Genomic DNA, 25,082 nt, shown 5'->3' with positions numbered 1-25,082 from the left:
TCCATCTTCCAAGAATAGTTCGGACCCCACTAAAAGTCGACCGTACACAAATACCAAGACGCTTAATAAATCTTCAAACACCTCTCTCTAGTAAACAAAACATATGACTTTAATTAATTACTCGCTAATTAAACTTTGCGACAAATTCTGCAGGAGGACTTGTCGCTCCTGCAGCAGGCAAATTCGACATGGAGCAGACGCTGTCAAAGATTGCGAAGAGAAGTTTTGTTTGTATCTGACGGTTAGGTGTGAATGGTAAGGCTCTAACGAACCTGTTGCTTCTGTTTAACCGCCGCATTCTTCATTGTCCTTCATCCATTCCACCACGCAACCATGGCTTTATTGGACTTTCAACAGGAATTCGTCAACTTCGCCAAGTTCCTGATGTTGAAAACTACGGCCAGGATCTTGTGGAAGAGAAGAAACTTATAAGTATTTGTTATTTGTCGAATGTTCTTTGTCACAACAGACGAACAAATACTGTTTTACTCAATATCCATGGAGTTAGAATAAAATAGATCTTCTAGGTGAACATGTTACTAGCATTGCTTAAAACAACTGCTCAAAACTCAACCGCGACAGAGAACCCTCAACAAGTCCTCATAACTGTTCTGTCCGAAGCTAGAGAGGCTAGCCGCAAGGGCAATATTATTTCCTTCGTGGAACATGTATCTCTTCGGGACAATGTTAGCAATATTGCCGTTAATTGGAAGTTCCATCTTCCAAGATTAGCCGGAACCCCACTAAAAGTCAGTCGTACACAAATGTCAAGACGCTTAATAAATCTCCAAACACCTCTCTCTAGTAAATGAGACAGTATTTCTTTGAACCAATATTGTATTACTCAATATCATGGAGTTTGAAAAAATAAATATTCTAGATGAACTTGTTTCTAGCATTGCTTAAAACATTGCTTGGAACTCAACCGATGTAGAGAACCCTCAGCAAGTCCTTCTAACTCTTATTCGAAGTTAGAGAGGCTAACCCTTGAGGGGCAATATTATTTCCTTAAGTAGAACATGAATCTTTCGGGACAACATTATCAATCTTGTCGTTGATTGGAGTTCCATCTTCAAGATTAGCCCGGATACCACTAAAAGTCGGTCGTACACAAATGCCAGGACGCTTAATAAATCTCCAAACACCTCTCTCTAGTGAACAAAACATATGACTTTAATTAATTAATCACTAATTAAACTTTGCGACAAATTCTGCAGGAGGACTCGACGCTGCTGCAGCTGGCGAATTCGGCGCGAAGCAGACGCTGGTGAAGATTGCCAAGACAAGTTTTGTTTGTATCTGACAGTTAGAAGTGAATGGCATGGCTCGCACGAACATATTGCTTCTATTTAACCACCGTTCTTCGCCGTCCTTCATCCGTTCCACCACGCAACCATGGCTTTATTGGGGTTCCAACAGGCATTCGCCATCTTCCCGATGTTGAAGAACTATGGCCAGGATCTTGTGGAAGAGAAGAAACTTATAAGGAAGCATTTGTTATTTGTCGAATGTTCTTTGCCATAATAGATGAACCAATACTATATTATTCAATATCCATGGAGTTTGTAAAAATAGATCTTTTAGATGAACTTGTTACTAGCGTTGCTTAAAACAACTGCTTGCAACTCAACCACGGTAGAGAACCCTCAGCAAGTCCTCCTAACTCTTCTGTCCGAAGCTAGAGAGGCTAGCCACAGGGCAATATTATTTCCTTCATGGAACATGAATCTCTTCGGGACAACATTAGCAATACTGCCATTGATTGGAAGTTCCATATTCTATGATTAGTCCGGACCCCACTAAAAGTCGGTTGTACACAAATGCCAAGATGCTTAATAAATCTCCAAACACCTCTCTCTAATAAACAAAACATATGACTTTAATTACTTAATCGCTAATTAAACTGTAAAATACCGAAAAAGGGCAATTATCCATAAGGAGATTTGAGAAATTTTTCGAAAATTTTTCGTATCTCGTATGAAGAATTTACTGGGATAAAAACTGGGCCACAAGAAAGCCTGTTTAGGCTACCCCCTTTTAACGAGGAAAAGTTTATTTATTTTATCTCTTTTTCTTTTTCTTTTCTTTTTCTTTATTTTCCTCAAACCTCCTCCTGGTTGTTTCCTTCTTTTCCTTTAGATGCGCCGAATCGTCGCTCTTCCTTGCGTCCGTTCTTCTTCTCCCTGCATACAAGACCCTTCGGTCAAGGACACCACGCGCCATTTCTCCCCTTTCTTCTGCTCCCCTATCCGTGCTCTAGGTTCCCTCTCCTCAGCTTGCGCGCTCCTTTGCCCTAGGTGCCGACGCCCTCTCCGATATCCTCTTTGCCAACCACCGAGACTCCCCGGCCGAGCTCCCACCATGGTCTAGCCTTTCGCGGCATCGCCTCACCGATCCTCATCTTCCTCGCGCCGTCGGTGCCCTAGGTTCTTCGCCGACGTATCTCTTTCTCGTGCCCTAGTTTGCGATCCTCCTTAGTCGCCGCCCCTCTAACCCAATGCCCTAATACCATTGCCGTCCTCTACCGGTTCACCACCACAGTAGCAAGTGGAGTTCGCCTGAGAGAAGGCTGCGAATCTGGATTTGGGGTGAAGCTTGCAAGGTATTGGATTAGCAGGATTTGATTTCATGACCTATACTGGAATTGTAAGCTATATGATGGATATTTGACCTATACAACAGGGTTTGGGAATTTTAGTGTGGATTTGGAGGTTAGTGGCTCCACCTAGCTCCGAGCATCATTCTGGCAGCAACTACTCCATTTGCGATTCAACAGAGGAGAACAAATTAGGTAAGTTTAGAGGTGATTTCATTTATACATTGGAGTTGATTTGGAAGGGTTAGGGTTAATGGAGCTAACCTATTCAACTTGTGAATTATATTTAATTAGAGATTTAAATAATAGATTTAATCTAAGTCTCGGATTAGACTTGAGGATTACGTAGCTATAGAAAGTTTAATAAATGAATTAAGTTCTTGGTAAATAAGGATTTTAGTTTAGCTATTTTGTTTAAAATAAAAACTTGGATTAAATTGTACAATTTATTACAGGATTCGGATTCGAGACGAGCACATCGGCATAGAGGTTGATTAGCTACGATCTACATTGAAGGCGGGTACCTTGACCTATCCATTTTGATACGTCTTGTTGATATGTTTAGTACATTTTAACAAGGAGTAATAATTATGATTATATCTACATTGGCATGTCACTATTTATTTTCGAGCATGTATTGTTTGTTACCTGTTTATTATTTATGTTATAAGGTAGTGACATGCAATGCTCTATGATATACTGAACTGGTTAGATAACCTACTTGACATATGTACCTAGATTATATTATTTGATCCACATATCTTGGTACACATTATATGGAGAGGGATAGGATTAGGATATTTCCCGGCTTAGTGACATGCACCATCTTACATGATTGCATGCTGAGTAGTTGGCAACTCCAATATTATTTAGCGTATTGTGAGTTACATGGATTTACACAACCACTCATGGGTTAGTGGTTTTTATTCAAGCAGGGTGTGTGCAGTAGGTTGCTCTGTTTGGCTCCGTTGGTCCGCTCATGGGTAGTGTGACGCAGCGTGGTAGCCGGCAGGGATCCCTCCTCTGGACTGGCTCAGGGAGATGAGAGCATTGCGCTCCCCCGCTTATGATTTGGGGTGGGAGGATAGGTGTACTCCGACAACATCTAGTCACTCGGTCACTCATTAGGGCGGTGGCGATAGAGTGCACGGTTGTAACAACCCTACCCACTCGGTTTCACCATCGTGTGTGAGATGGTTGACTGGCGTCAGGGGTGACCAAGACATGTTATTAGCATCATATGCATTATTTGTATTTATTGTTTGTATTTGTTGCACTTTATATGCTGCATATTGGATGGATGCATTCTTTGACATGCATACAAGATTTAAGATACTTTGGGTCTGACGACCTTGATATCCCTATACCCAGGTTCTGATTAGTACAGTTACTCCTTTGTTTTACAGTGTTGCATTTTCTATATGTTATATCAGGAGATTGTACGCATAGTTATTGCTATTTGTTATAGTTTACTATGCATGTCAACTAGGTATTCGCTGAGTGTTAGACTCACACCCCATTATTACTATTTTCAGGTTGAGGCTGTTCAGGAGGTTCCAGTCGCTAGTCCCCCATCATTGCGCGTTGCGACGAGTTCGCACAGTTTGAGTTTTCTTATTTCAAACTTATAGCTTGACATTTGGATATTGTACGTTTTGTTATTTGACGATGGGTTTTTCAGAGGTATGCTGGAGTTTTGTGCTTTATGGGTGTAGCTGATTAGGATTTTTGAGAGTTTTCTTTATTATTGCATTAGTTTAGTTTATTTGCTATTAAACTGCGTGGATGTTTGTTTGTTGTATCTTTATTATACATATGTTCCAGCCATGTTGGTCAAAGTATCTGGATTGATGTAGAAAATTTCAGATTGTCACCCGTACAAGAGATCTTCATCGAAATTTCTTACAGCGAGGGACTCCCGGGCGTGATATAAATTTTGCGACAACTGTTGCAGGAGGAATAGACGATGATGCAAATAGCGAAATCAGCGCGGAGAAGACGTTGTCGACGATTGCGACGACAAGTTTTGTTTGTATTTGACGGTTAAGAGTGAATGGTAAGGCTCATGAACCTGTTGCTTCTATTTAACCACCGCATTCTTCATCGTCCTTCATCCATTCCACCACGCAACCATGACTTTATTAGACTTCCAACAGGCATTCACCAACTTCGCCAACTTCCTGATGTTGAAGAACTACGGCCAGGATCTTGTGGAAGAGAAGAAACTTATAAGTAAGCATTTGTTATTTATCTAATGTTTTTTGCCACAATTGACGAACCAATACTGTATTACTCAATATCTATGGAGTTTGAAAAAATAGATCTTCTAGATGAACTTGTTACTAGCATTGCTTAAAACAACTTCTTGGAACTCAACCGCGGCAGAGAACCCTCAGCAAGTCCTCCTAACTCTTCTGTCCGAAGCTAGAGAGGCTAGCCGCAGGGGCAATATTATTTCCTTCGTGGAACATGAATTTCTTCGGGACAACATTAGCAATATTGTCGTTGATTGGAAGTTTCATCTTCCAAGATTATCTAGCATGCATACATGACTGTTCCCGGGTACAAAAGAATATTACAGTAAATTTTAGAGTCTTAATAATGTTTTCTACAAAGAAAATAATTTTACCCGACCTCGTTAGCTTCGGACGGAAAAGTTAGGAGGATTTGTTGAGGGTTCTCTCCCGTGGTAAGTCGTGATGTTTCGATGCTAAAAGCCACGACACGTGTGCTTTGGTGAGCGATCACTAGCAATTCATTGTTACAAACTACGTGCAGGAAATGCTAATAAAAAAGTACGAAGCAAAAGCCGGTGGAAAGAAAGAGTGCGTTGTCGAACTTCGTTAAGCGTCAGGAAGCGCGCCTTGAGCAAGCGATGAAGATCTCTTTTTCGATTGTATTTTGAAGCTCCCTCGACCCTCCTTTTTATAGGATGCTCGGGCTCGGATCCCTTAAGGCATGCACAGTCAACAATAGCCGCCCAACCAGCGAGCTCCATGTGTGTGGAAGCCTGCGCGAGATAGAAATTGCCCTCGGGCGGACTACTTTTCTCAGGCTCCTTTATACGCAGAAAGAGTTGAGTCAAGAGGCAAACGCTCTCTTATATCACATAAAATAAGATGTTACTTACAGTTTATACTTTAATCAAAGATTATGACTTAGATTAGTCTTCAGGAGGCGGAATCTAGTCAAATCTCGACAGATATCCGAAATGGATCTAAGCGGATCGGCGCCCTAATATTCCCTTCGAGAGGCACGTCCTCATAGTCACTCCTTCAGGTGACTTACCTTTACTCACTGCCCGGGCGTCCGGTCAGCGCGACCGTCACGGACTTCTGCGCCGACTATCAGGTCCAGCGGTTGACCTATTTGGATTTCATAAGTGTCCGGTCAGACCGTCGACCCATGGACTTCTCGCCAGCCTTCAGCCATTCGAGCATTTGTAAGCGTCCGGTCAGCTCGTCGACCTGTCTGGACTTCGTCTACACACTCGGTCAAAGTGTTAGATCACGACAAACCTAACTTAACCTAATTTGTCATTCATTAAAACCTGAGTTAGACCGTTAGTGCTAACCGCACCAACAGTAAGCCGCAATGCTTCCATGCTAAAAGCCACGACACGTGTGCCCTTCAGACTTCCAAGCATTTGTTTTGAGCAATGCTAGTGACAAGTTCGTCTAGAAGATCTGCTTTCAACTGATGTTGAGTAATATAGGATTGATTCGTCTATCGCAACAAAGAACATACGAACTTGTCTTCGGAATCTTCAACAGCATCTACGCCGCGCCAAAGTCACCAGTTGCAACAACGTCGATCCCTACAGACATTGTGGCAAAGTTTAATTAACGATTAATTAATTAATGTCATATATTTTGTTTAATAGAGAGGTTGTCCTACTGTCTTGGTTATAATGTTAATTAAAACTTGTAAAAATTAGAAGTGAGATGGGAAATTAGAAGTCTAATTAATTCCTATCGGGTTATCTTTTTTACTTCACAAAAAAAATTATTTATATATTTTTAAATTTTTTACTTTATCAAAATTAATGTAACGAAGTAAAATATTATTAAAATTAATAGTGAAGCCCTTGTTTTTTAAATTCTGAAGTAAAAAATAATATTTTACTTTGCTAGTATTATTAACGAAGTTGATTGTTATATATTACTTCGTAATTAACAATCGCCGAAGTAAAGAGCGACGAAGTAAAAAACTATATCCCGTGGTAGTTTTAATGTGGTCAACCAAGTTAAATTAGGTTCTGTTGTGTTTGATGCCTTGTGTCTAAATATGTAGGAACTTAGGAACACAAGAAGTCGAATGGAAGATGCAACGGACGAGAAAGATGACATGGGAAGGGAGCCAACGAGCTCAGTGCATCCGAGGGACGAGAAGCTACGAAAGAGTACATAGGTGTATGAGAAGGACGTGCGCGACGTTCGAGGAACGAGAAGCCGGGGAGGAAGTCTGCTCGAGAAGAATGTCGGAGTTGGGTTTGGGTGAACTCAATTCCGGTTAACCGAATCAACACCTACGCGAACAATGATAAGATAAAAGGTTGATTTGCCTTATGGAAGGCATCTTCAATGCCCTGAAAGGCGCCTCACATGAACAATATCGAATACGCCTTCAATAGCCGCTCGTTGAAGATAAAGTTTTATCCTCAACGGATAAAACTTAATCAATTGAAGGTGCCTCCAAGCTATGAATAGGATTTTCCAAAGGTATACAAAGACTCATGGAGTTAGGAAATCAATAACAACTTTTGTATTCATTTCCTAGTATCTTTCTAAACTATCAAAGAGTGTAAGAGACTTCTCCGCTTTTCACGAAGGAGATTTTTCTAGTACTTTTATCTGTCTTAGATTAACAACCACCTAAATTGTAAATAAGTAAATTCTGGCCTTCTTACTTGTTCTTTTTAAGTTATTATTATTTTCATTAATGTTAATTATCTATAGTTGCTTAATCTAATTGTGCATTCTTGCTAAGCAAAAGCAAGAGATTGCTTTATTCTAACTTTGATTGTAGACTATTCATCTCCTCTAGTCGGTCGCACTGGGACCAATACTCTTGACTTCCTCCGAGCCTCTCCGCGTGCATCCGGTAACCTTGACTTGCTTCGAGCCTTCGCGCGAGTATCTGGTCTCCCTGACCTGCTCCGGACCTCCCCGCGACTTCGTTCAATGTCACCCCATATGACATCTAGTCTGAACCATGACTCTGAGACTATTTGTTGGGATCAAAAGGATATTATCTCCATAATGACATGATATCCCTATGGCAAGAAGAGGCGGAGACGCCATTTTGGGGGTGACATTGGAATAGGACTCGATGTGGGTGAAGAAGATCGCATAATATCTATCGTATGCCTACGGTTTAATTTACCGAAGCGAGGGAAGTAGGGTTGACATTTAAATAGTATGTGGGTAGAGGAAAAGTCATGTGCATACATAATAGTAAAATAAAATTTTAAAATAGATATATATAAAAAGAAAACATGAGAGAAAAATATCTTAAAATTTAGAGTTTTTTAATTGTTTTTAGTCAATTAGTTTTTAAAATTGTTTTTAGTCAATTTTATATTTTAAAGTTAAAAAAATGAATTGAAATACATTTAAACAAAATGTGTTGTTTATGGGGTATTTTGTTTATTTTATTTTATATTTTTATATTGCAAGCTCAATTTGACCCATGATTTATTTTCTTGTTGACTAGCTCAGCACATATCTAAATCAAATCTTGCACAATATGATTTGATTTGTTGGAAATTATGCTTGATAAGAATATTCTATCGAATGTAATATAATCATGATTTTCGAGTCAACTGGTAATGTGATCGATTGATTGCCCTCGTAAAATATATTTCATTATAAATAGATCATGTAATTTAAAAAATAATAATAAATAAAAAAATATTTTTAAAAGGTTCAAAAATAATTATTATTTTAAAAAAACAATAATAAATGGTATGAAAAAGAAATTTTAAAATCAATTTATTTTATGTAGGTCAAATTCTCATGACTCAACTAAAATCTTTGATTAGCCCGGACCCAACTAAAAGTCGGTCCAACACAAATCTGAAGACGCTTAATAAATCTCTAAAAACCTCTCTTAATAAACAATAATGATGTACTTAGTTCATAATGTTATTTATTTGACATTAATTAATTAATTAATCGCTAATTAAAGTTCGCGACAAATCATGCAGCGACGATTCAACGCTACAACTGGAACTGGTGAATTCGGCGCGGAGCAGACACTGTCGAAGATTCCGAAGGCAAGTTTTGTTTGTATCTGACAGTTAGGAACGAATGAGAAGGCTCACACGAATCTTTGGCTTCTATTTAACGACCACTTCTCCAGCGTCCTTCGTCATCCTTCTTCATCGTCCTGCATCGCTACTTCGTCCGTTCCACCACGCATCCATGTGCTAGATTATATAATTTAGATTATATAATCTAACATAATTATTTGTTATAGCCTTGAGGGCAATTTAATCTTTTACCTTTTCAGTTTAGGATTTAGATATAGTCTATTACTTTTTCAGTTTATGGTTTAGATTTTTTCTTGTAATTAACTATATAAGGTCTTGTACTCTTTATTTCTCGATCAATTTGGACTTATTTTTTACATGATATCAGAGCGATTTTCCTTCTTTTACCTAATTTTTTCTGCTGCCCCCTGTTATTGCTTCATGTTAGCTGCCTACTCCTATTGCTGCTATTGATTTCTGCACTGACATATATTTTCTATCCTGCTGTTGTTGATTTCGGCGCCGACATCTATTTTCTATCGATTGCCCCGACGTCCTATGTTGCCGATTTCTACATTTGACATCCTTTTCTGTCTCAGATTCTTTGTGTGACCATGGGTCATCCTGATATCAGTTTTTTCAGATCATACAAATCTATATCCTTACAATTTGGTTATTCTGAGAATTATTTGCTCTGTCATTATGCCTGGTTGTGCAGATGCTTCTAGATGAACGCTACTTCGTCCGTTCCACCACGCATCCATGTCCGGAATAGGCTGTTCCGTCGGAAATTGCCGACGGAACAAGAGTTTTCGTCGGAAATTACTGACGGACCAAGAGGTTCCGTCGGTAGTTTCCGACGGAACAGCCTATTCCGTCGGAAATATCGTAATTTGTGGTGAGGTGTCATGTTTTAACAATGTTGACGGAGTTTAATTTCCGTCGGTATACCTACCGATAGAAACTAAATTTCCATCGGTATATAATACCGACGGAATTATGTTTCGGTTGGAAATGTTGGCCGGCGGATACTATACCGACTAAAATTATTCCGTCGGAAATCCGTCGGTATGACAATGTAGCGACAGAAGACCGACAGATATTTCCTTGATAAGCCTATTTTTTTGTTGTAGTGTATGTAAAAAGAATAATGAATTGACCGATACGAATTTTATGTGATAAGTAAGATGATGAATTGATTGATTCGAATCTCATGGAATAAGAAAAAGGATGAATTTATCATTATGAATCTCATGAGATAAGGAAGAAGATAATTGACCGATACTAATTGATTCTCTCAGAAGCCTTCCTGAAATATCTCGATTTTTTTTTTTTGGTCAAAGCTTCTTCTATAGCTTTCTTCCGCCATAAATAAAGCAGCACCCGATAATTTATTATTAGTATTATTTTTTAAAAAAGAAAAAGAAATACTAATTTTAAAAAGTAAATTTTACAAATTATATAAGGAAAGTTATGGGAAAGGGAATGTATGAGTCAGCCGATACGAATATGTAAATGATCTCATGAGATAAGGAAGAAGATAATTGATCGATACTAATCGATTCTCTCTGAAACCTTCCTGAAATATCTTGATTTTTTTTTTATTTTATTAAAGCTTCTATAGCATTCTTCCGCCATAAATAAAGTAGCAGTAGGAGGAGGGACATAGAGCACAAACAATACATCCGCGCCATGAATCACAAGTCGACCAACGAGGCGCGTCTTCTCCTCTCCTCAATCCTCCCCGCCGAGGATTTTGAGGACGTCACTGATATCCCCATCTCTCCGTCCCTCTTTGACGTTATTCGCCGCGCATGTGTTGGCTTAGAATCAAAGAATAGCAAATCCAATACACAATACACACAGCACATAGGAGTATACTAGAAGAATTGGACAAATAGAAATTTAACTTAGGAAAGAAAATTTTACATCGAGGGATATCTTCTACATGCCTTTACAACCTTTTAAATACACCATAAATAATAAGAGCAAAGACTATGAGATCCATAAAAATAGGATTGGATAAACAGTAGATCCATAAAAATAGAAAGATCTAGTAATAAGAAATTATCAAGAAAATAAATAAAAAATAAAAATAACAAACGTGGGGACTTCTAGATTAGCGCGGTCTCTACCGAAGTCTCGCGGCGACTCCCACCTCACCGTAGACCAGCTCTTCCTCGGCCTCCTGGAGGATTCTCAGATCAAGGATCTCCTCAAAGATGCCGGCATCAGCGACGTCGCCCGTGTTCGCACCCTCTTGATGCCGCTCAGCTATCCCATCGCTATAACACCGGTAAGTTTAAATGTTTGCAGATTTCATTTGAACTTTTCATATCAACGTAACGTTATTCTACGATGCCAGAGCGACACCTTCATGAAAAGTCAATCGACTCGGACGACCAGGGGATTCAACTCCATAGTCAATCAGAAAAGAGGGACAACTCGGAGAGGAGAAGGATCCATGAAATGAGGAGATGGATGGACGAAATTCAAATATTGAAGCGACGTCAAAACATGCTATCGCAATGGGGGGAAACGTTCGGTCTTGCGGACTTCAAGTTTGAATCAGTGCAAGAGTTAGATGCAGCCATCGCAAAGCTCGAGGGCGATGTCAATGATAGTCTGGAGCAAAGCTCATGGGCGATGCCAATGAAAAGCTCGGCGCCGAGCCGTTGGAACGAGAAGGAGAGATTGATCGGCCTAGCAGAGAGGTTGTGCGAGAGGGTGGTCGGGCAGAATCAGGCCGTCGAGACTGTAGCCGAAGTAGTTCTGAGATCGAGAGCCGGTCTTAGCCCGCCAAATCGACCCATTGGTTCATTTCTCTTTTAGGCTCTGACGGAGACAGCAAAACAGAGCTCGCAAAAGCTCTCGCAGAGCAATTGTTCGGCAACGAGAATTTTCTCATCCGCATCGACTTGTCAGAGTACAAGGAACAACGCTCGCTTCGACGTCTAATCGGTGGGCCACTGGTTGATGACGAAGATGGACAGTTGACGGCGGCAGTGAGGCGGAAGCCTTATAGCGTCGTTCTCTTCGACCGGGTTGAGAAAGCTCATGATTCTGTGTTAAAAAGCCTTCTTCATATGCTTGGATTAGGAAGGTTAGCTGACGGCCAAAACTGGGATGTGGACTTCACTAACACAGTCATTATCATGACCTCTAATCTTACCAGAACGGAGAAAGATTCACCGCTTCAGATTGCTAGGGAAATACTTATCGACGAGGTGTGCTTATTAATTTATCTAAAGTAATTCACTTACTTAAATTGTAAGCATCCTTTTTCTTTTTTTGTGTTGAATAAATTAAATGGTCTGTTAGAGTTTTTGAGTTGAAATCTTGAATAATTGTAAGCATCCTTAAATACTACTTTGGTATGAATTATTATTCTCTATAACAAATATCGCAACATAGCCTCACAATTTCAAAGTTTGTCATTTTTTTTTTCTGGAAACTTATTTGCGAAGATGGAAACATGTCAGTCGAAGATCATGAGCTTCTGATATTCCTTTCCGGCTATCGCCGTCTCCATCACTGCCCGCGGGCTGAGAATCCCGTCTCCTTCTAAGAACAGCTTCACCAGATTCTTGGAAAAGCCGCTGACTAGCGCCACCCCCTTCTGTGAGGAAGGCACCGGCGTCGACCTCGAGTCTCGAAGGTTCCAGAACACCACCTCCGGCACCGACTCCCCGTACCCTGCCTTCCGGAACTTCCGGCACACCGCCGCGTAGTCCGTTTCCCAAGGATTCGCCGACGCCACGTCGAATTCCATGTCGCTGAACACGAACACCCGCCGCACCATCGCCTCCCGCGGCAGATTTCCCTCGACGGCAACCGCGAGGATATTATCGAACACTTTCTGGAAGTCTGTGTTCATTCCCCACTCCATGGTACGTATGAACGCCGTTTTCTCCGTCAGAGAATCGCCCTCGATCTGGTGCAGCTGCGGCCTCTCGCTGAACGTGATCACCCGCCCCTTCCATGGATCTTCGCTGAGCTCGGAGATGAGGAGACCGAGCGCGATGCATACCTCCATCGGCGTACCGGACATGCTGCCGGAGACGTCGCACACAGCGATGCAGTTGCTTAGGCTACCCTTCTTGGCGAGGTCTTCGACCATCCTCTTCCATTGCAGCTCCGCGACCTCGTCGCCGGCGTCCGCTAGGATCTCGTGGGGAAGGAGCGCCCCGGCGGCGATTTTGGCCGTCCCCTTCTTGACGTCGGATAGATATTGGGCGAAGCGGTCGCGATCGTGCTTGGTGAAAATCGCTTTGTAGTTTTTCATTGCCACAGAAGCTACGCGGTTGTAAGGGAGAACGCTCCACTGGCCGGCGCTCATGTATACCTCCGGGAGCTCGAGGGCGCGGCGCAGGGGAACAAGCGCCTCTCGCCGGAGGCGATCGCGGACGCGGTAAGCGTAATGCTCCTCCTCGAGCGAAGCGTAGTCGGGATGGGAGTCCCGAGGAAAGAGTCGCCGCGCTATGGCCTCGCAGAGGAGGATGGATAGATCGTACGAGGAGTCGAGCGAAGGGCACCATTTGGCGGCGAGGGAGATCTTCGTCAACTTTCCCTCGCCGAGGTTGCGGAGATCGGCTGAGAGGAGCTCGGCAAAGACATCGGCGACGCGGTCGTGGAGGAAGCGATAGTCTGGGTCGCGAGCGTAGCGCTCGACTGCTCGCGCCGCCATCTCGGCTCGCTTACTCCGCCGGATTTCTGCTGCCTGCGCCGATAGGACCTTCCCCTTTGCGAGATCGGCCGCGATCCTTTCCTCTTTTGTACCTTGCTTCTTCGTCACTTGGCGCTTCTTGGACTTGTGGCGGCCGGAAAAGTGGAACCTACGGCGGCCAAAGCCACGGCGCTTTGGACCACGTGGTGGCCGCGCAGCCTTGGCCTTTTCACGAACATCGTCGCCGGCGACCAGGCGGTGGAGGATCTCCGGCAAGTCCTTCAGGTATCCGAAGCCAGAAATGGGCAGGAGGTTGAGCGCGAGAGTCTTCGGATGGTGGCGGTGCATCCACAACGCCGATGAATAAAAACCCTCGCGGTCAGACTTGCCGGTGCCGCGGACGCCACGCAGGTGGCATGCTAGCTTGAGAGCGGTGGCAGCGTCCTTCGCCCAGGCGGAGCCTAGGAGCCCTGCGACAGTCGGCGCCGGAGTCCCCGGAACGATCTGGAAGAAGAAGTCGAGGCACGGATCACCGGAGGAGAGAAAAGTGGGGGAGAGGTTCTCCGTAAGGCCCATGAGCGGACGCGGCGCGGCGGCGTTGAATCCCGCATCCATGAGGGCGAGGAAGCGATCGGACGACACCTCCGATGACGCTGCGGAGGGGCGACGAGGAGCCAGGCGGCGGATCTCGGGCGGGCCTAGGAGAGCGACGTCGGCGCGAAAAGAAGGAGATGCCATTTGGGGGCGGTATTGGAAGGGCACTCGATGCGGGTAAAGATAGGGCAGGTATGTGCCGCAGAAGCAGAGGAAGGAGGGTTGGCATTTAAAGGGCACTTGACTTGGGTGGCAAGGTCACTAGTTTACGTAGGCGGCAAGGGGCACTTGACTTGAGCTGGGCCATTCAAAGACGTGGCGATGTGGGGTACCACTCAGTTGTCAAACCCTATAGAAAGAAAAGTCACTCTTATTATAAAAAAAGGGAAAGATAATTATTTGGCTGCCCATTATTCTCTATTTTTCTAGATAAAATGGATTGAGATAAAAATTATTTGTAAAGTCTTCAATTTTCTAGATTTTTTAGTCAATTTGACCATTTCAAGTTAATTAAAATACATTTAACCGAATTTTATTCTCTTATATTGGTCAACTCGTTGTCTAGATTGATTCTGTCCGGTAATAAATCATATTTGGTATATATATATATTTTTGGTGGCTTAAACAGGAATGAATTCGCTGAAATGAGTTGAACTCAGTATTTCCAAAAATAAATTTACCCTTGATAATTTTAAAAATGACATACTTTTTTATATTATTTATGAAATCTATATTGTACTAATGTTATCAAATAAATTTGTACGGTATTTTATTGTATTAAAATTTTATATACTTTAACGATACTAAAAATTTAGTATAAATAATATGATTTTATATCATATCAAAATTTTGATACGACATAGATATAAAAAAAAAAATTCGTGGTTTAGTGTAAAGTACCGAGGCCCCTAATTAAAATCAGGAAATAAAAATATCAAAATCAATTTATTTTATAAGTAGGTCAGTTAAAATCTTACTTAGCCCGGACGCACGGCCCGAAAGATACTGAAAGTCGGCCCAAACTTTCCATCTAAAGCCGTGAAAGAAATGGGAGCTCAGCCTAGGAAGTTGGGAGAGAGATGTAGATTAATAATTATGAACTTCAAGAACTCGGTTGATGATCATTGTCCAGCAAGTACTGACGTCTCAACTCTCATGGACGTTTCATGTTTTATCTCATGTTAACATCGTGGTGCATGGTTGATTCAATCAAAGTCTTGCATTAAAAAAATTTAGTAAAAATCATGGAGTTAAAAGGATGCATAATATCTCCATTGGTATGAAATTTTTTGGGTAGAGCTTAAGAATAAAGTCATGAGGGTCTAGGTTCAAAGTGGACAATATCATGTCATTGTGAAAATATGTGGACATCCTTCGGTCACAACAAATGGTATCAGAGTCATGGTCTAGACCAGATACCATGTGGGGCTGCCTTGAACGAAGTTAAGGGTGGGCCCGGAGTAGGTCAGGGTGACCGGATGTTCGTGGGAGGCCTAGAGCAGGTCATGGTGATCGGATACTTGTACAGAAGCAAGTAGGTCAGGGTGACCAGATGCTCGCAGGGAGGCCCGAAGCAGGTTAGGATAACCAGTTACTCGCGGGGGGCATGGAGCAGGTCAGGGTAACCGGATGCTCACAGGTAGACCCGAAGTAGGCCAAGATGACCAAGTGCGGATGCTGACAGGGAAGCCCGGAGCAAATCAAGGTGATCGAATACTTGCAAGGGGCAAATAGGTAAGGGTAACCGGATGCTCACGGGGAGGCCCCAAACAGGTCAGGATAACCGAGTACTTGCGGGGGGGAGGGGCGGGGGGCAGGTCAAGGTGACCGAGTACTTGCGGTGAGACGAGTAGGTCAGGGTGGTCGGATGCTCGCAGGTAGGCCCGAAGTAGGTCAAGGTGACCAGGCGCAGATGCTTGTGGGGAGACCCAGAACATGTCAGGATAACTAGATGCTCGCGGGGAGGCCCGGACCATGAGAGTAATTGTGGTCATTCGTTTGAGGGGAAGATTGTTGGGGTTCAATCAAAGTCCCACATTGGAAAGATTTGGTAAATATCATGGGGTTAAAAGGATGCATGATATCTCCATTGATATGAGACCTTTTGGGTAGAGCCCAAGAATAAAGTCATGAGAATCTAGGCCCAAAATGAACAATATCATTCTATTATAAAGATATATGGGCATCCTTTGGTCACAACATGCATGCACGCATCAACAAAAAAACTTGTTGTTCTAAGAACTTTTACAAATGGAATTTATGAGAATCTATTAGAATTATAAATAGCATCATAAATTTTTGTTCTCGAACAAGCAGTACATAATATATCAATCCCACAAGCGTGAAATGGAAAAAATAAATTAAAATTACTCGTCAAATATAACCTTGGACGTCGACGATTTTGAGCACGTCGACGATATCCCCATCTCTCTGTCCCTCGTCGACGTTCTTCTTCTACGCGCGCGGTCTTTACGAAAGTCTCGTGCCGACTCCCACCTCACCATAGACCAGCTCTTCCTAAGCCTCCTGGAGGATTCTCAGATCAGGGATCTCCTCAAAGATGTCAGCATCAGCGACGACTCGACGTCGCCTGTGTTCGCGCCGAGGTCGAAAAGCTCCGCGGGAATTCGGAGGTGAGGAAGGGGGAGACCGTGTCCCAGGATGGGGATACCAAGTTCCAGCAGGTCTTGAAGACCTACGGCCGTGGCCTCGTCGAGATCGCCGGGAAGCTCAACCCGGACATTATTGATGTATACTCGGGGATCATTCTCTCAGTGATCGACTTGGTCATCAGCATTCTCTCACGGCAGTTCAAAAACAATCCTGCTCTGGTCGGAGAGTTCTTGCAAGAAGTCGTCGAGGGTCTTGCTCAGCGTATTGCACGCGGGCATGTCCCGAGTAATCTGCTCGATGTCCACTTTGTGGCGCTAGCGCACTGATCGTCGGAGTCAAGGACCATGCTGAATTTCAGGACCGCATCAAAGCGGTACTCAAGGAAGTTGAGGAGGCCAAAATCCACTTGGTTCTCCAGCCGAAGCAGAAGGTACCCTAGACGCTGCCAACCTCTTCAAGCCAATGCTTGCGAGAGATCAGCTGCGATGCATTGGGACGATGAGTTTTGAGCAGCACCGGAAGTATATTGATAAAGATGCCGCCCTTGAGTGTCAATTTCAACCAGTGTATCATGTGGGCAACCACATTAAAATTATGAGCATCATTCATTGACTCAAGGAGCAGTTTCAAAGAAACTGATCCCGTCCGTAAACTAAGTCGGATGGACTGTCGGATGAGGTGGATGGAATATTGACCGAGTCGCGGTGTTCCAGAAGAGGGTGTACTGAGATGACTTCTATGTTGACCAAGTCTTCAAAAGTCTCCTGGTCAACGATATCTGCAAGCAGCGACCGGGTCATCCCAGTCTCTGGTACCCTGAGCCTCGAGATAGATCCAACGAATATATGAGTGACAGGTGAATAATATAATAATGAGATAAATAAGGAACGAGTACGAAAAACGTACTCTGGCCCAGGAGGACACCCTCGGATGGGACGCTAGTCGAGTTATTGTGTCCCGGAAGAATTGATGGATAAGCTGGATGAAGAGTCGGGTCTGATGAAGCGGAGCCGGACGTGGCGCGAAACTGGAAGACGAGCTGCAAGTCGGGATAAAACACCGACACGTAGGTCGGGATATGACGTCGGCACGCAGGCCGAATTACAAATATCGACGCACGGACCGAGATACAAATATTGGCACATAGACCGAGATACAACACCGACACATAGACCGAGATAAGACATCGGCACGCAGACCAAGATAAGACACCAGCACGTAGGCCAAGACATAACAAATATCATACAAGTAATGGCGGAATATAACGACAACGCGGGCTCGAAGGCCCGACCCACATCAACGACACACGACAATGTGGACGATCCAGAGGTGGCCTGAGATGAGGCAATACAAGAAGCAGCGCTGCGATATCCTGGAGGAGATCGCTGATGAGACAACGCTTGGTCGTCGGTAGTCCGAAGGGAGGGTGACAGGTAGCTGTGGGCATTGGTGTGCTAAGGGAGAGGGAAGTGGCAGACAGGGCAGCTGCATGCAGGAGGAAGGAGGTGGCGGCCGGCGTCATTGGCGTAGGAAGGGGAGGAGGCTGTCGTCGAGAGGAGAAGGAGGAAAGAGGTCGTCGCCGGCGATCGTAGCTAGAGAGTGGCGGCGAAAAAAGGAGCAGCGGTGGCGGCGCAGTGAGGAGAGGGAGAGGAGAAGAGGTGGCGTCCCACGTCGACGTCGGAGTCGGCGGCGACAAGGAGTGTGAGAGGGAGGAAGAAAACTCCCTTCTCTGTTCCCGCTTTGCGGCAGCGAGACCACGAACGAAGCAGGTTCCCCTGCTACAGTGTCCCTTTCTCCTCTTAAAGCCTTAACCCATGAAAACACTAAAATGCTCTCCTCCCTCTTCCTAATTTCTCTTCTACCCCTAGGATATATCCACATCATAAACCAACGCTTTACAGTCATCGATAATGCTCTTATTGCGCTCTCACTTGACCCTCTTGATGCCGCTCAGTTATCCCATCCCTATATCACCGGTAAGTTTAAATCTTTGCATATTTCATTTGAACTTTTCTTATCAATGTCCCGTTATTCTATGATGCCATAGCGACACCTTCCTGATAAGGCAATCGACTTGGACGACCAGAGGATTCAACTCGGAGAGGAGAAAGATTGATTAAATGAGGCGAAGGATATATGGATGAAATTCAAATATTGAAGCGACGTTGCAAGAGTTAGATGCAGCCATCGCAAAGCTCGAGGGTGATGTCAATGATAATCTCGAGCAAAGCGCGTGGGTGATGCCACTGAAAAGCTCGACGCCGAGCCATTGCCATTGGAACGAGAAGGAGAGATTGATCAACCTCGTTGAGAGGATGCATGAGAGGGTGGTCGGGCAGAATTAGGTCGTTGAGACGGTAGCTGAAGTAGTTCTCCGATCCAGAGCTGGTCTTAGCCTACCAAATTGATCCATCAGTTCATTTCTCTTCTTAGGCACTGATGGCCTCCAACCACTTATCACGATTCAAACTATAACTTAGGGAGACGGTGAACCCAGAGAAAGATTATAACAAATTACAACCGTATCGTGACTATGATTTGACTGTAATTATAAGTGGTCGATCCCCTAATCTATTTTTCTATGGACTAGAGGGTCTAGCCTTGTATAATATACGTATTTAATATGTTTCAAGTTTAGGATTTAAGGAATTTTCTATTTAAAAAAAATAAAATAAAGAATTAAGACATCTGGATTAATTCTAAACACCTTGGCCAACCTATCATGGGTCGTTCCATAGCGATTGATCCGTAGATATCTTGATGGGAGGCTATTGACCGATCTGACTAAAATTTTTTTTATCCACCATCAGATTAAATTTGAATGCACAATTGACTTATTGCTACGGAAGCCCACATTTCACAATTACCTTTCCACTTAAGAAAATTAATTCACAGTACGTCACAATTAAAAATTGATGCATAGATATCTTATTAATTATAATAGTATTTTATCAGTGCATAGAGGGGTAAACAAGCCAAGATTTGTGATTTTTAAATTCTTTGATAAGATAATCGAGTTAAATCGAACTAAATTTAAAATGAACTAAGTCGTTAAAATGATTATTTAAACTTAGCTTGATTTTTTTTTATGAACTTGAACTTGGTTTATTTAGATGTTATCTATATCTCAATTCAAATTTGTTTGATTGTTTGAAACTTTTACATTTTAAACTTGTTTGATTAACAATTGAGTTTGATAATATAAAATTATTTATTTATTTTAAGTTTTTTATATTTATTTAGTATATTGATAAAAATTTTATTCATGAACATGATTCATGAATATTATTTACAAACATTAACGAAATAAATATATAAATTCAACCTTATTCGTATAGTTAAATGAGTTGTTCCAATACATATTAAACGAATATAAATAAATTCTTATCAAATTAAATACTAAACTTGTTCACGGAATTATTTTACAGTCGTATCGGTGCACACAAGTTCTGTCCGTTCTTAATCTTGCTACAATGCCTTCTGTTTCGACAATGCCTTGGTCATTAGAACGGCCAGGAAGATAACGGAACTTGATGTTGTAATTTCCAATCTTCTTCCAAGAAACATTCAGGTCTCGCAGAGCCTTGAGTACCTCTGTCATGATTTCACGAGGATGGGCTCGAGACTGGATGACCAAATTAAAGATTTGCAAGTTAAATTAAAAGACCTATTGAATGCTTTGGTTAAGAGAGATGAGCAAGTTAATTAGAGCACCTCAAGTCCTAGAGCCCATTTTTTTTTCGGTATTAGGGAAAGCTGGTAGGCGATTTGGAATTGCAATGTCACTTGAACTCGTATGCAAGCACTCCTGCACCATGGTTTCTTGGAAACCGCCGCCAAGGTAGCCGGCGGTCGTGTCGTGGAACCGATTGTCGAAGAGCAAATAATACGAAACAGTTCCCTAATTTATGAAGAGTAATGATAGAGTTAGTTAAAGTTGTTTTACTCAGAGAAGCACTTAACTTGATTATTCGCAGGAAATTAAATATACCTCATTTTGTATCCTGTTATGGAGAGACTCGATCAACTGGTCTCTGTTGAAGCCCATTTTAGTCACCTGCAGAAGGATGTCTTCGTCGATCTGCCAGAATGGTCAACTGTTTGTGAGGCAGATTATAGAATCAATTCATGTGATTCCGGCTAGATATAAATTCTACTTACGAGGGTAGTTAGAATAGATAACTCACCCTTTTAGCTTGCTGTGAAGTATGTGGTGGAGGAACAGCCAGATAGCGAGGAAGACGTATCTTGAACCATTCATGTTCACGAATTTGGCCGATAGTTATTCTCTTCATAGGATCGACCACCAGCATTTTAAGAATCAAGTCCCGAGGAAGAGCAGACAAATGACTAGGAAGAGTATATAGCCCCCCCTGGATTATCGACAATGGTGAATCCATCAATATGCTATGCTTGTGGAACCAGAACGCAAAAAAATGAGTTAGAAGATTTCTTGCCTTTATTTTCTTAAACAAGTTTGGTATATTCGCATCGTCGAAGGGAAGGGTACCACAAAGAAGAGCGTAAAGAATGACACCACAACTCCACACATCTACCGCAGGTCCAGCATACAATTTTTCACTGATAATCTAATTAAACGAATATATATAATGAACTCGACATCACAGTAAAAGTCCAAGTAAACCGATAGAAAACAATAGACTAACAAAGAGAAATCTCTAAATACCTCAGGAGCAGCATAATTTGGGCTCCCACAGCAAGTCTTCAGAAAATGGCCATCGCGCATGACATTACTTAAGCCAAAGTCGGAAATTTTAACATTGCGCTTTGAATCCAACAACAAGTTCTCTGGTTTTAGGTCCCGATGAACTACCATGTTTCTGTGGCAATACTCCACGCCGGATATGATCTATTTAATTTGGTGAAGACATAGGTTTTAATTTATCCGAAATGAGAGGAAGAAAGTCAGGCATGTCAATCTCAATAAAACAACACAAGATATGGATCAATCTCTCTACCCAAATTAAAGGCACACCGAACAGAAAATAATTGAATGGAAAATAGTTCTTGGAAGCATTTGGATTTTAATTACTACCAATATTGAGCTAGCATGCATGACCAAAACGTATACCAAACTAGTAAAATATAGCTAGAGAACTCCCATCAGATAATAAAGTGTCAGAAAAAGTCTGATTTTAATTAGGATATATCAAGGAGAAGCTAAGGTGTGACAAAGAAAGAATTCTACCTGTTGGAAGAAGCGACGAGCTTCATCCTCTTGTAACCTCCCCTTTTCAACAATATAATCAAACAACTCGCCCAACGCAGCATGCTCCGTGACAATATAAATGTGTGAATGTGTCTCAATCGCCTCATACATACGCACAATATGAGGATGCATTAATTGTCTTAAAATTTTGATTTCTCGTATCACTGCAATGCAAGACAATTTCATGTAAATATATTAATTAGACAAAGAAAACATAAGATGAGACAAATTAAACTTGAAAATGTCTATGATTTCCTCAAAGAATCAGATGACATGATCGATTCCATGGGCATGTTGGGATATTGGATGACTGATATGTATTAGAAGACAATATATGTTGCGTACCTAATCATCAATCTCTCGGGAGAGAAGAAAATTTTAAATTAGAAGCTGTTTAATCAGTGATTGGATGATGAAAGCAAAAATAAGAGACATCTTTTCAGATTTTACAATAATCTTTTCAGATTTTTCTATAAAACTAGAAAAATAGTACTTTAAGTTTCAAAGAGACAGAAAAAGAGAAAAATTAAAATTGGTTTTAAGTTTGAATATAAAATTTATTAGATGTCTGATATATTTAAATGGTCAATTTTTACTTATCATTCTTCACCAATAAGAAATTGCCTTAGAACAAGTTGAAGGATATCATAAATAAAAGTATTTAAGTAGAAAAGAGATTTTAAAAATTAAAAAATAAAAAATAAGACCATGGCAAGACTTATTTTAACATAATCTATTTTAATTGCATAAGAGTATATATTATGACAACAATACTTCTCCATCTTAGAAAAATTTTAGGCATGTTTTTAGTTTAAAATTTGTGATCCTAAGCTAATTTCCTTGCCAATCAAGAGCTCCAAAAATTTTTGTTGTTGTGTATTTGCAACTTGAAGGATTAAATGACAATCAGAGCCTTCTTTATAGGTTGTTTGCAAGTGCAGAACAGCATATAAAGAAGAAAGAAGGGGAAAAAAAATTCTAAGTTCACATGTAAAATTGTCCAATGCAAAGTAGATTTTGTTATTATCTAATTAGCTTTTCCTCCTGAGACATGAGGTATTCACAATTCTAATAAAACTAGTTATTATATGAACTTACTATTAACATTACACCATCAAACAATAGGGCTCAGTAAAATAGAAGTCAAAGTAACTGTATTGTTTTTTAAAAAATATCGCCATATTCTGATCCTCAAACTTTTTGAAATGTAAATCAAGGTATTAGCAAAATGGTTACTGATATTTTTATCTAGTAATGCAATGAATATACTCAAGATGGAGAAAGATCTATATACATGCCTTTTTCTTCCATTCCCATGCTCTTTACTTTATGACGACTTTGGATATTGATAGCAACCTTGTGGCCCGTCAACAAATGCTCTGCAAGTTTAACCTTGCCAAATGACCCAATGCCAATAGTCTTTCCTAGCTTATAATTTTGCAAGGCTACATCAGCGCTGCTACCTCTACTAGATCCTTCCATTTTGACTCTAAAATATTATTAAAAAAAAGGAAGTTAGAAAGTTTAAGTCCCTATGTACATGTAGCATTGAGGTAGCTAGAATATTACTTGAACGATAGCAAATCTGAATCACGATAATTCAACAACCAGAATTGACAGATAGCAAGCATCACTTCCGCCATGTTATTTCCCACATACTTTGAGTTGATTCACAGGAAGACTAAATTAAACTACATGATGTTGAAAGGAATAAAGAGGAAGATGGATGTTGAACTAGTATACAAGCTTAACATCAGAGAAGTTCTAATTGTTTAAACCAACTGAAACTGAAGGTACGTACGATCAAATTAACTTGAAGAAAAGGACAAAGCTCAAACCCATACAATAGTTGACGAGAAAAAAACCTTGGAAGATCAGATTTGAAAAAAGACAACAAGTAACAACAAAATTCTCAATGAAATTGCAGGTGTGAAACAGAAAGAAAAACAAAAACCCATAAAACTAACTTGAATCAACCGTTGTGAAGAATCGGAACTTCGGTTTGGGACTCGCAGAGAGAAGGAAGAAGCGCTAAAACGATCTGTGTAAGGAAGTGCCAAGGGAGGGAAATCCGACTACCGATGGTCCGTTTTATACAAAATAACAATTATGGATATTAATCAAAAATTAAGAAATTTACGGATTATCTACCATTTTTAAATATTTATAACTATATTTATCATTATTTCTACATTTATTATGATATATTAACATATTTATCATTATATTTTTCATATATTATCTTAATCATTTATATAAATAAATTTGATTTAAATTAAAATTATATACTATAAATAACTGATATGAAATATTAAAATAAATTATTTTTATTATTTTATTTTTAATTAAAATAAGTAACCTTCTTTCGTTAATATTAATTATATTGACAGAGAATCGCGTCAAACAAGCATTCTTATTTATTCCTATAGTACCTTAAAAAAAAGATTATTAAAATAATATGCATCTATAATTTTATATTCAATATGCACTTTTATATTCTGTACAAGAATCAAAATAATATTATTTTAGAATTATTTTATATATAATAATATTATTTTAAAATTACTAAATATAAAATTGCACTGCATTTAAATTGTTCAACGTGATATTTATTTATTTATTTTGTAAGATAAAGCTGTCTTAGAGTAAAAAAAAAATCTAAACTATTTAGTATGATAATTATATTTATCATTATTTCTATATTTATTATGAGATATTAACAATCATTATATTTTTCATATATTATCTTAATATTTATATAAATAAATTTAATTTAATTTAAAATTATATACTATAAATAACTGATATGAAATATTAAAATAGATTATTTTTATTATTTTATTTTTAATTAAAATAAGTAACCTTCTTTCGTTAATACAGAGAATTAAACAAGCATTCTTATTTATTCATATAGTACTTTAAAAAATATATATTGAAATATTATTCATCTATAATTTTATATTCAAAATGCACTTTTATAGTCCACCTCAGAACAATTTTGTACAAAATAATATTATTTTAGAATTATTTTATATAAAATAATATTATTTTAAAATTACTAAATGTAAAATTGCATCGCAGCTAAATTGTTCAACGTGATATTTATTTATTTATTTTGTAAGATAAAGCT

General features: G+C 40.5%; 2 protein-coding genes and 2 pseudogenes across 2 annotated transcripts; 2 read left to right on the top strand and 2 right to left on the bottom strand.

The window, feature by feature from the left end:
- The first annotated feature begins 10,541 nt into the window (after positions 1 to 10,541).
- Positions 10,542 to 12,103, top strand: LOC122037854 (chaperone protein ClpB1-like). Its single transcript, XM_042597305.1, has 4 exons — positions 10,542 to 10,665; positions 10,973 to 11,145; positions 11,217 to 11,637; positions 11,682 to 12,103. The coding sequence occupies exons 1-4, from the start codon at positions 10,542 to 10,544 to the stop codon at positions 12,101 to 12,103; spliced, it is 1,140 nt and encodes a 379-aa protein (XP_042453239.1).
- A 102-nt stretch (positions 12,104 to 12,205) lies between these two features.
- On the bottom strand, positions 12,206 to 14,326 carry LOC122037858. The gene has a single exon (XM_042597308.1). The coding sequence runs from the start codon at positions 14,251 to 14,253 to the stop codon at positions 12,328 to 12,330; it is 1,926 nt and encodes a 641-aa protein (XP_042453242.1). The 5' UTR covers positions 14,254 to 14,326; the 3' UTR covers positions 12,206 to 12,327.
- Positions 14,281 to 17,334, top strand: LOC122037853 (annotated as a pseudogene).
- A 2,797-nt stretch (positions 17,335 to 20,131) lies between these two features.
- On the bottom strand, positions 20,132 to 23,434 carry LOC122037852 (annotated as a pseudogene).
- Positions 23,435 to 25,082: the final 1,648 nt, after the last annotated feature.

Source organism: Zingiber officinale, unplaced genomic scaffold (assembly GCF_018446385.1).
Source record: "Zingiber officinale cultivar Zhangliang unplaced genomic scaffold, Zo_v1.1 ctg97, whole genome shotgun sequence".
NCBI classification, from domain to species: domain Eukaryota; kingdom Viridiplantae; phylum Streptophyta; class Magnoliopsida; order Zingiberales; family Zingiberaceae; genus Zingiber; species Zingiber officinale.
Note: the sequence above shows the minus strand (reverse complement) of the source record. Positions and strands in the feature narration are given on the sequence as shown.

What these genes read in the sequence shown, in the direction of transcription:
- LOC122037858 (XM_042597308.1), bottom strand. Translation starts at nt 14,253, where the DNA reads ATGGCATCTCCTTCTTTTCGCGCCGACGTCGCTCTCCTAGGCCCGCCC.
- LOC122037854 (XM_042597305.1), top strand. Translation starts at nt 10,542, where the DNA reads ATGAATCACAAGTCGACCAACGAGGCGCGTCTTCTCCTCTCCTCAATC. An exon ending in TGACGTTATTCGCCGCGCAT is followed by an intron (nt 10,666 to 10,972) that starts GTGTTGGCTTAG and finishes CTTCTAGATTAG; the next exon opens with CGCGGTCTCTACCGAAGTCT. An exon ending in AGTTCTGAGATCGAGAGCCG is followed by an intron (nt 11,638 to 11,681) that starts GTCTTAGCCCGC and finishes TTTCTCTTTTAG; the next exon opens with GCTCTGACGGAGACAGCAAA.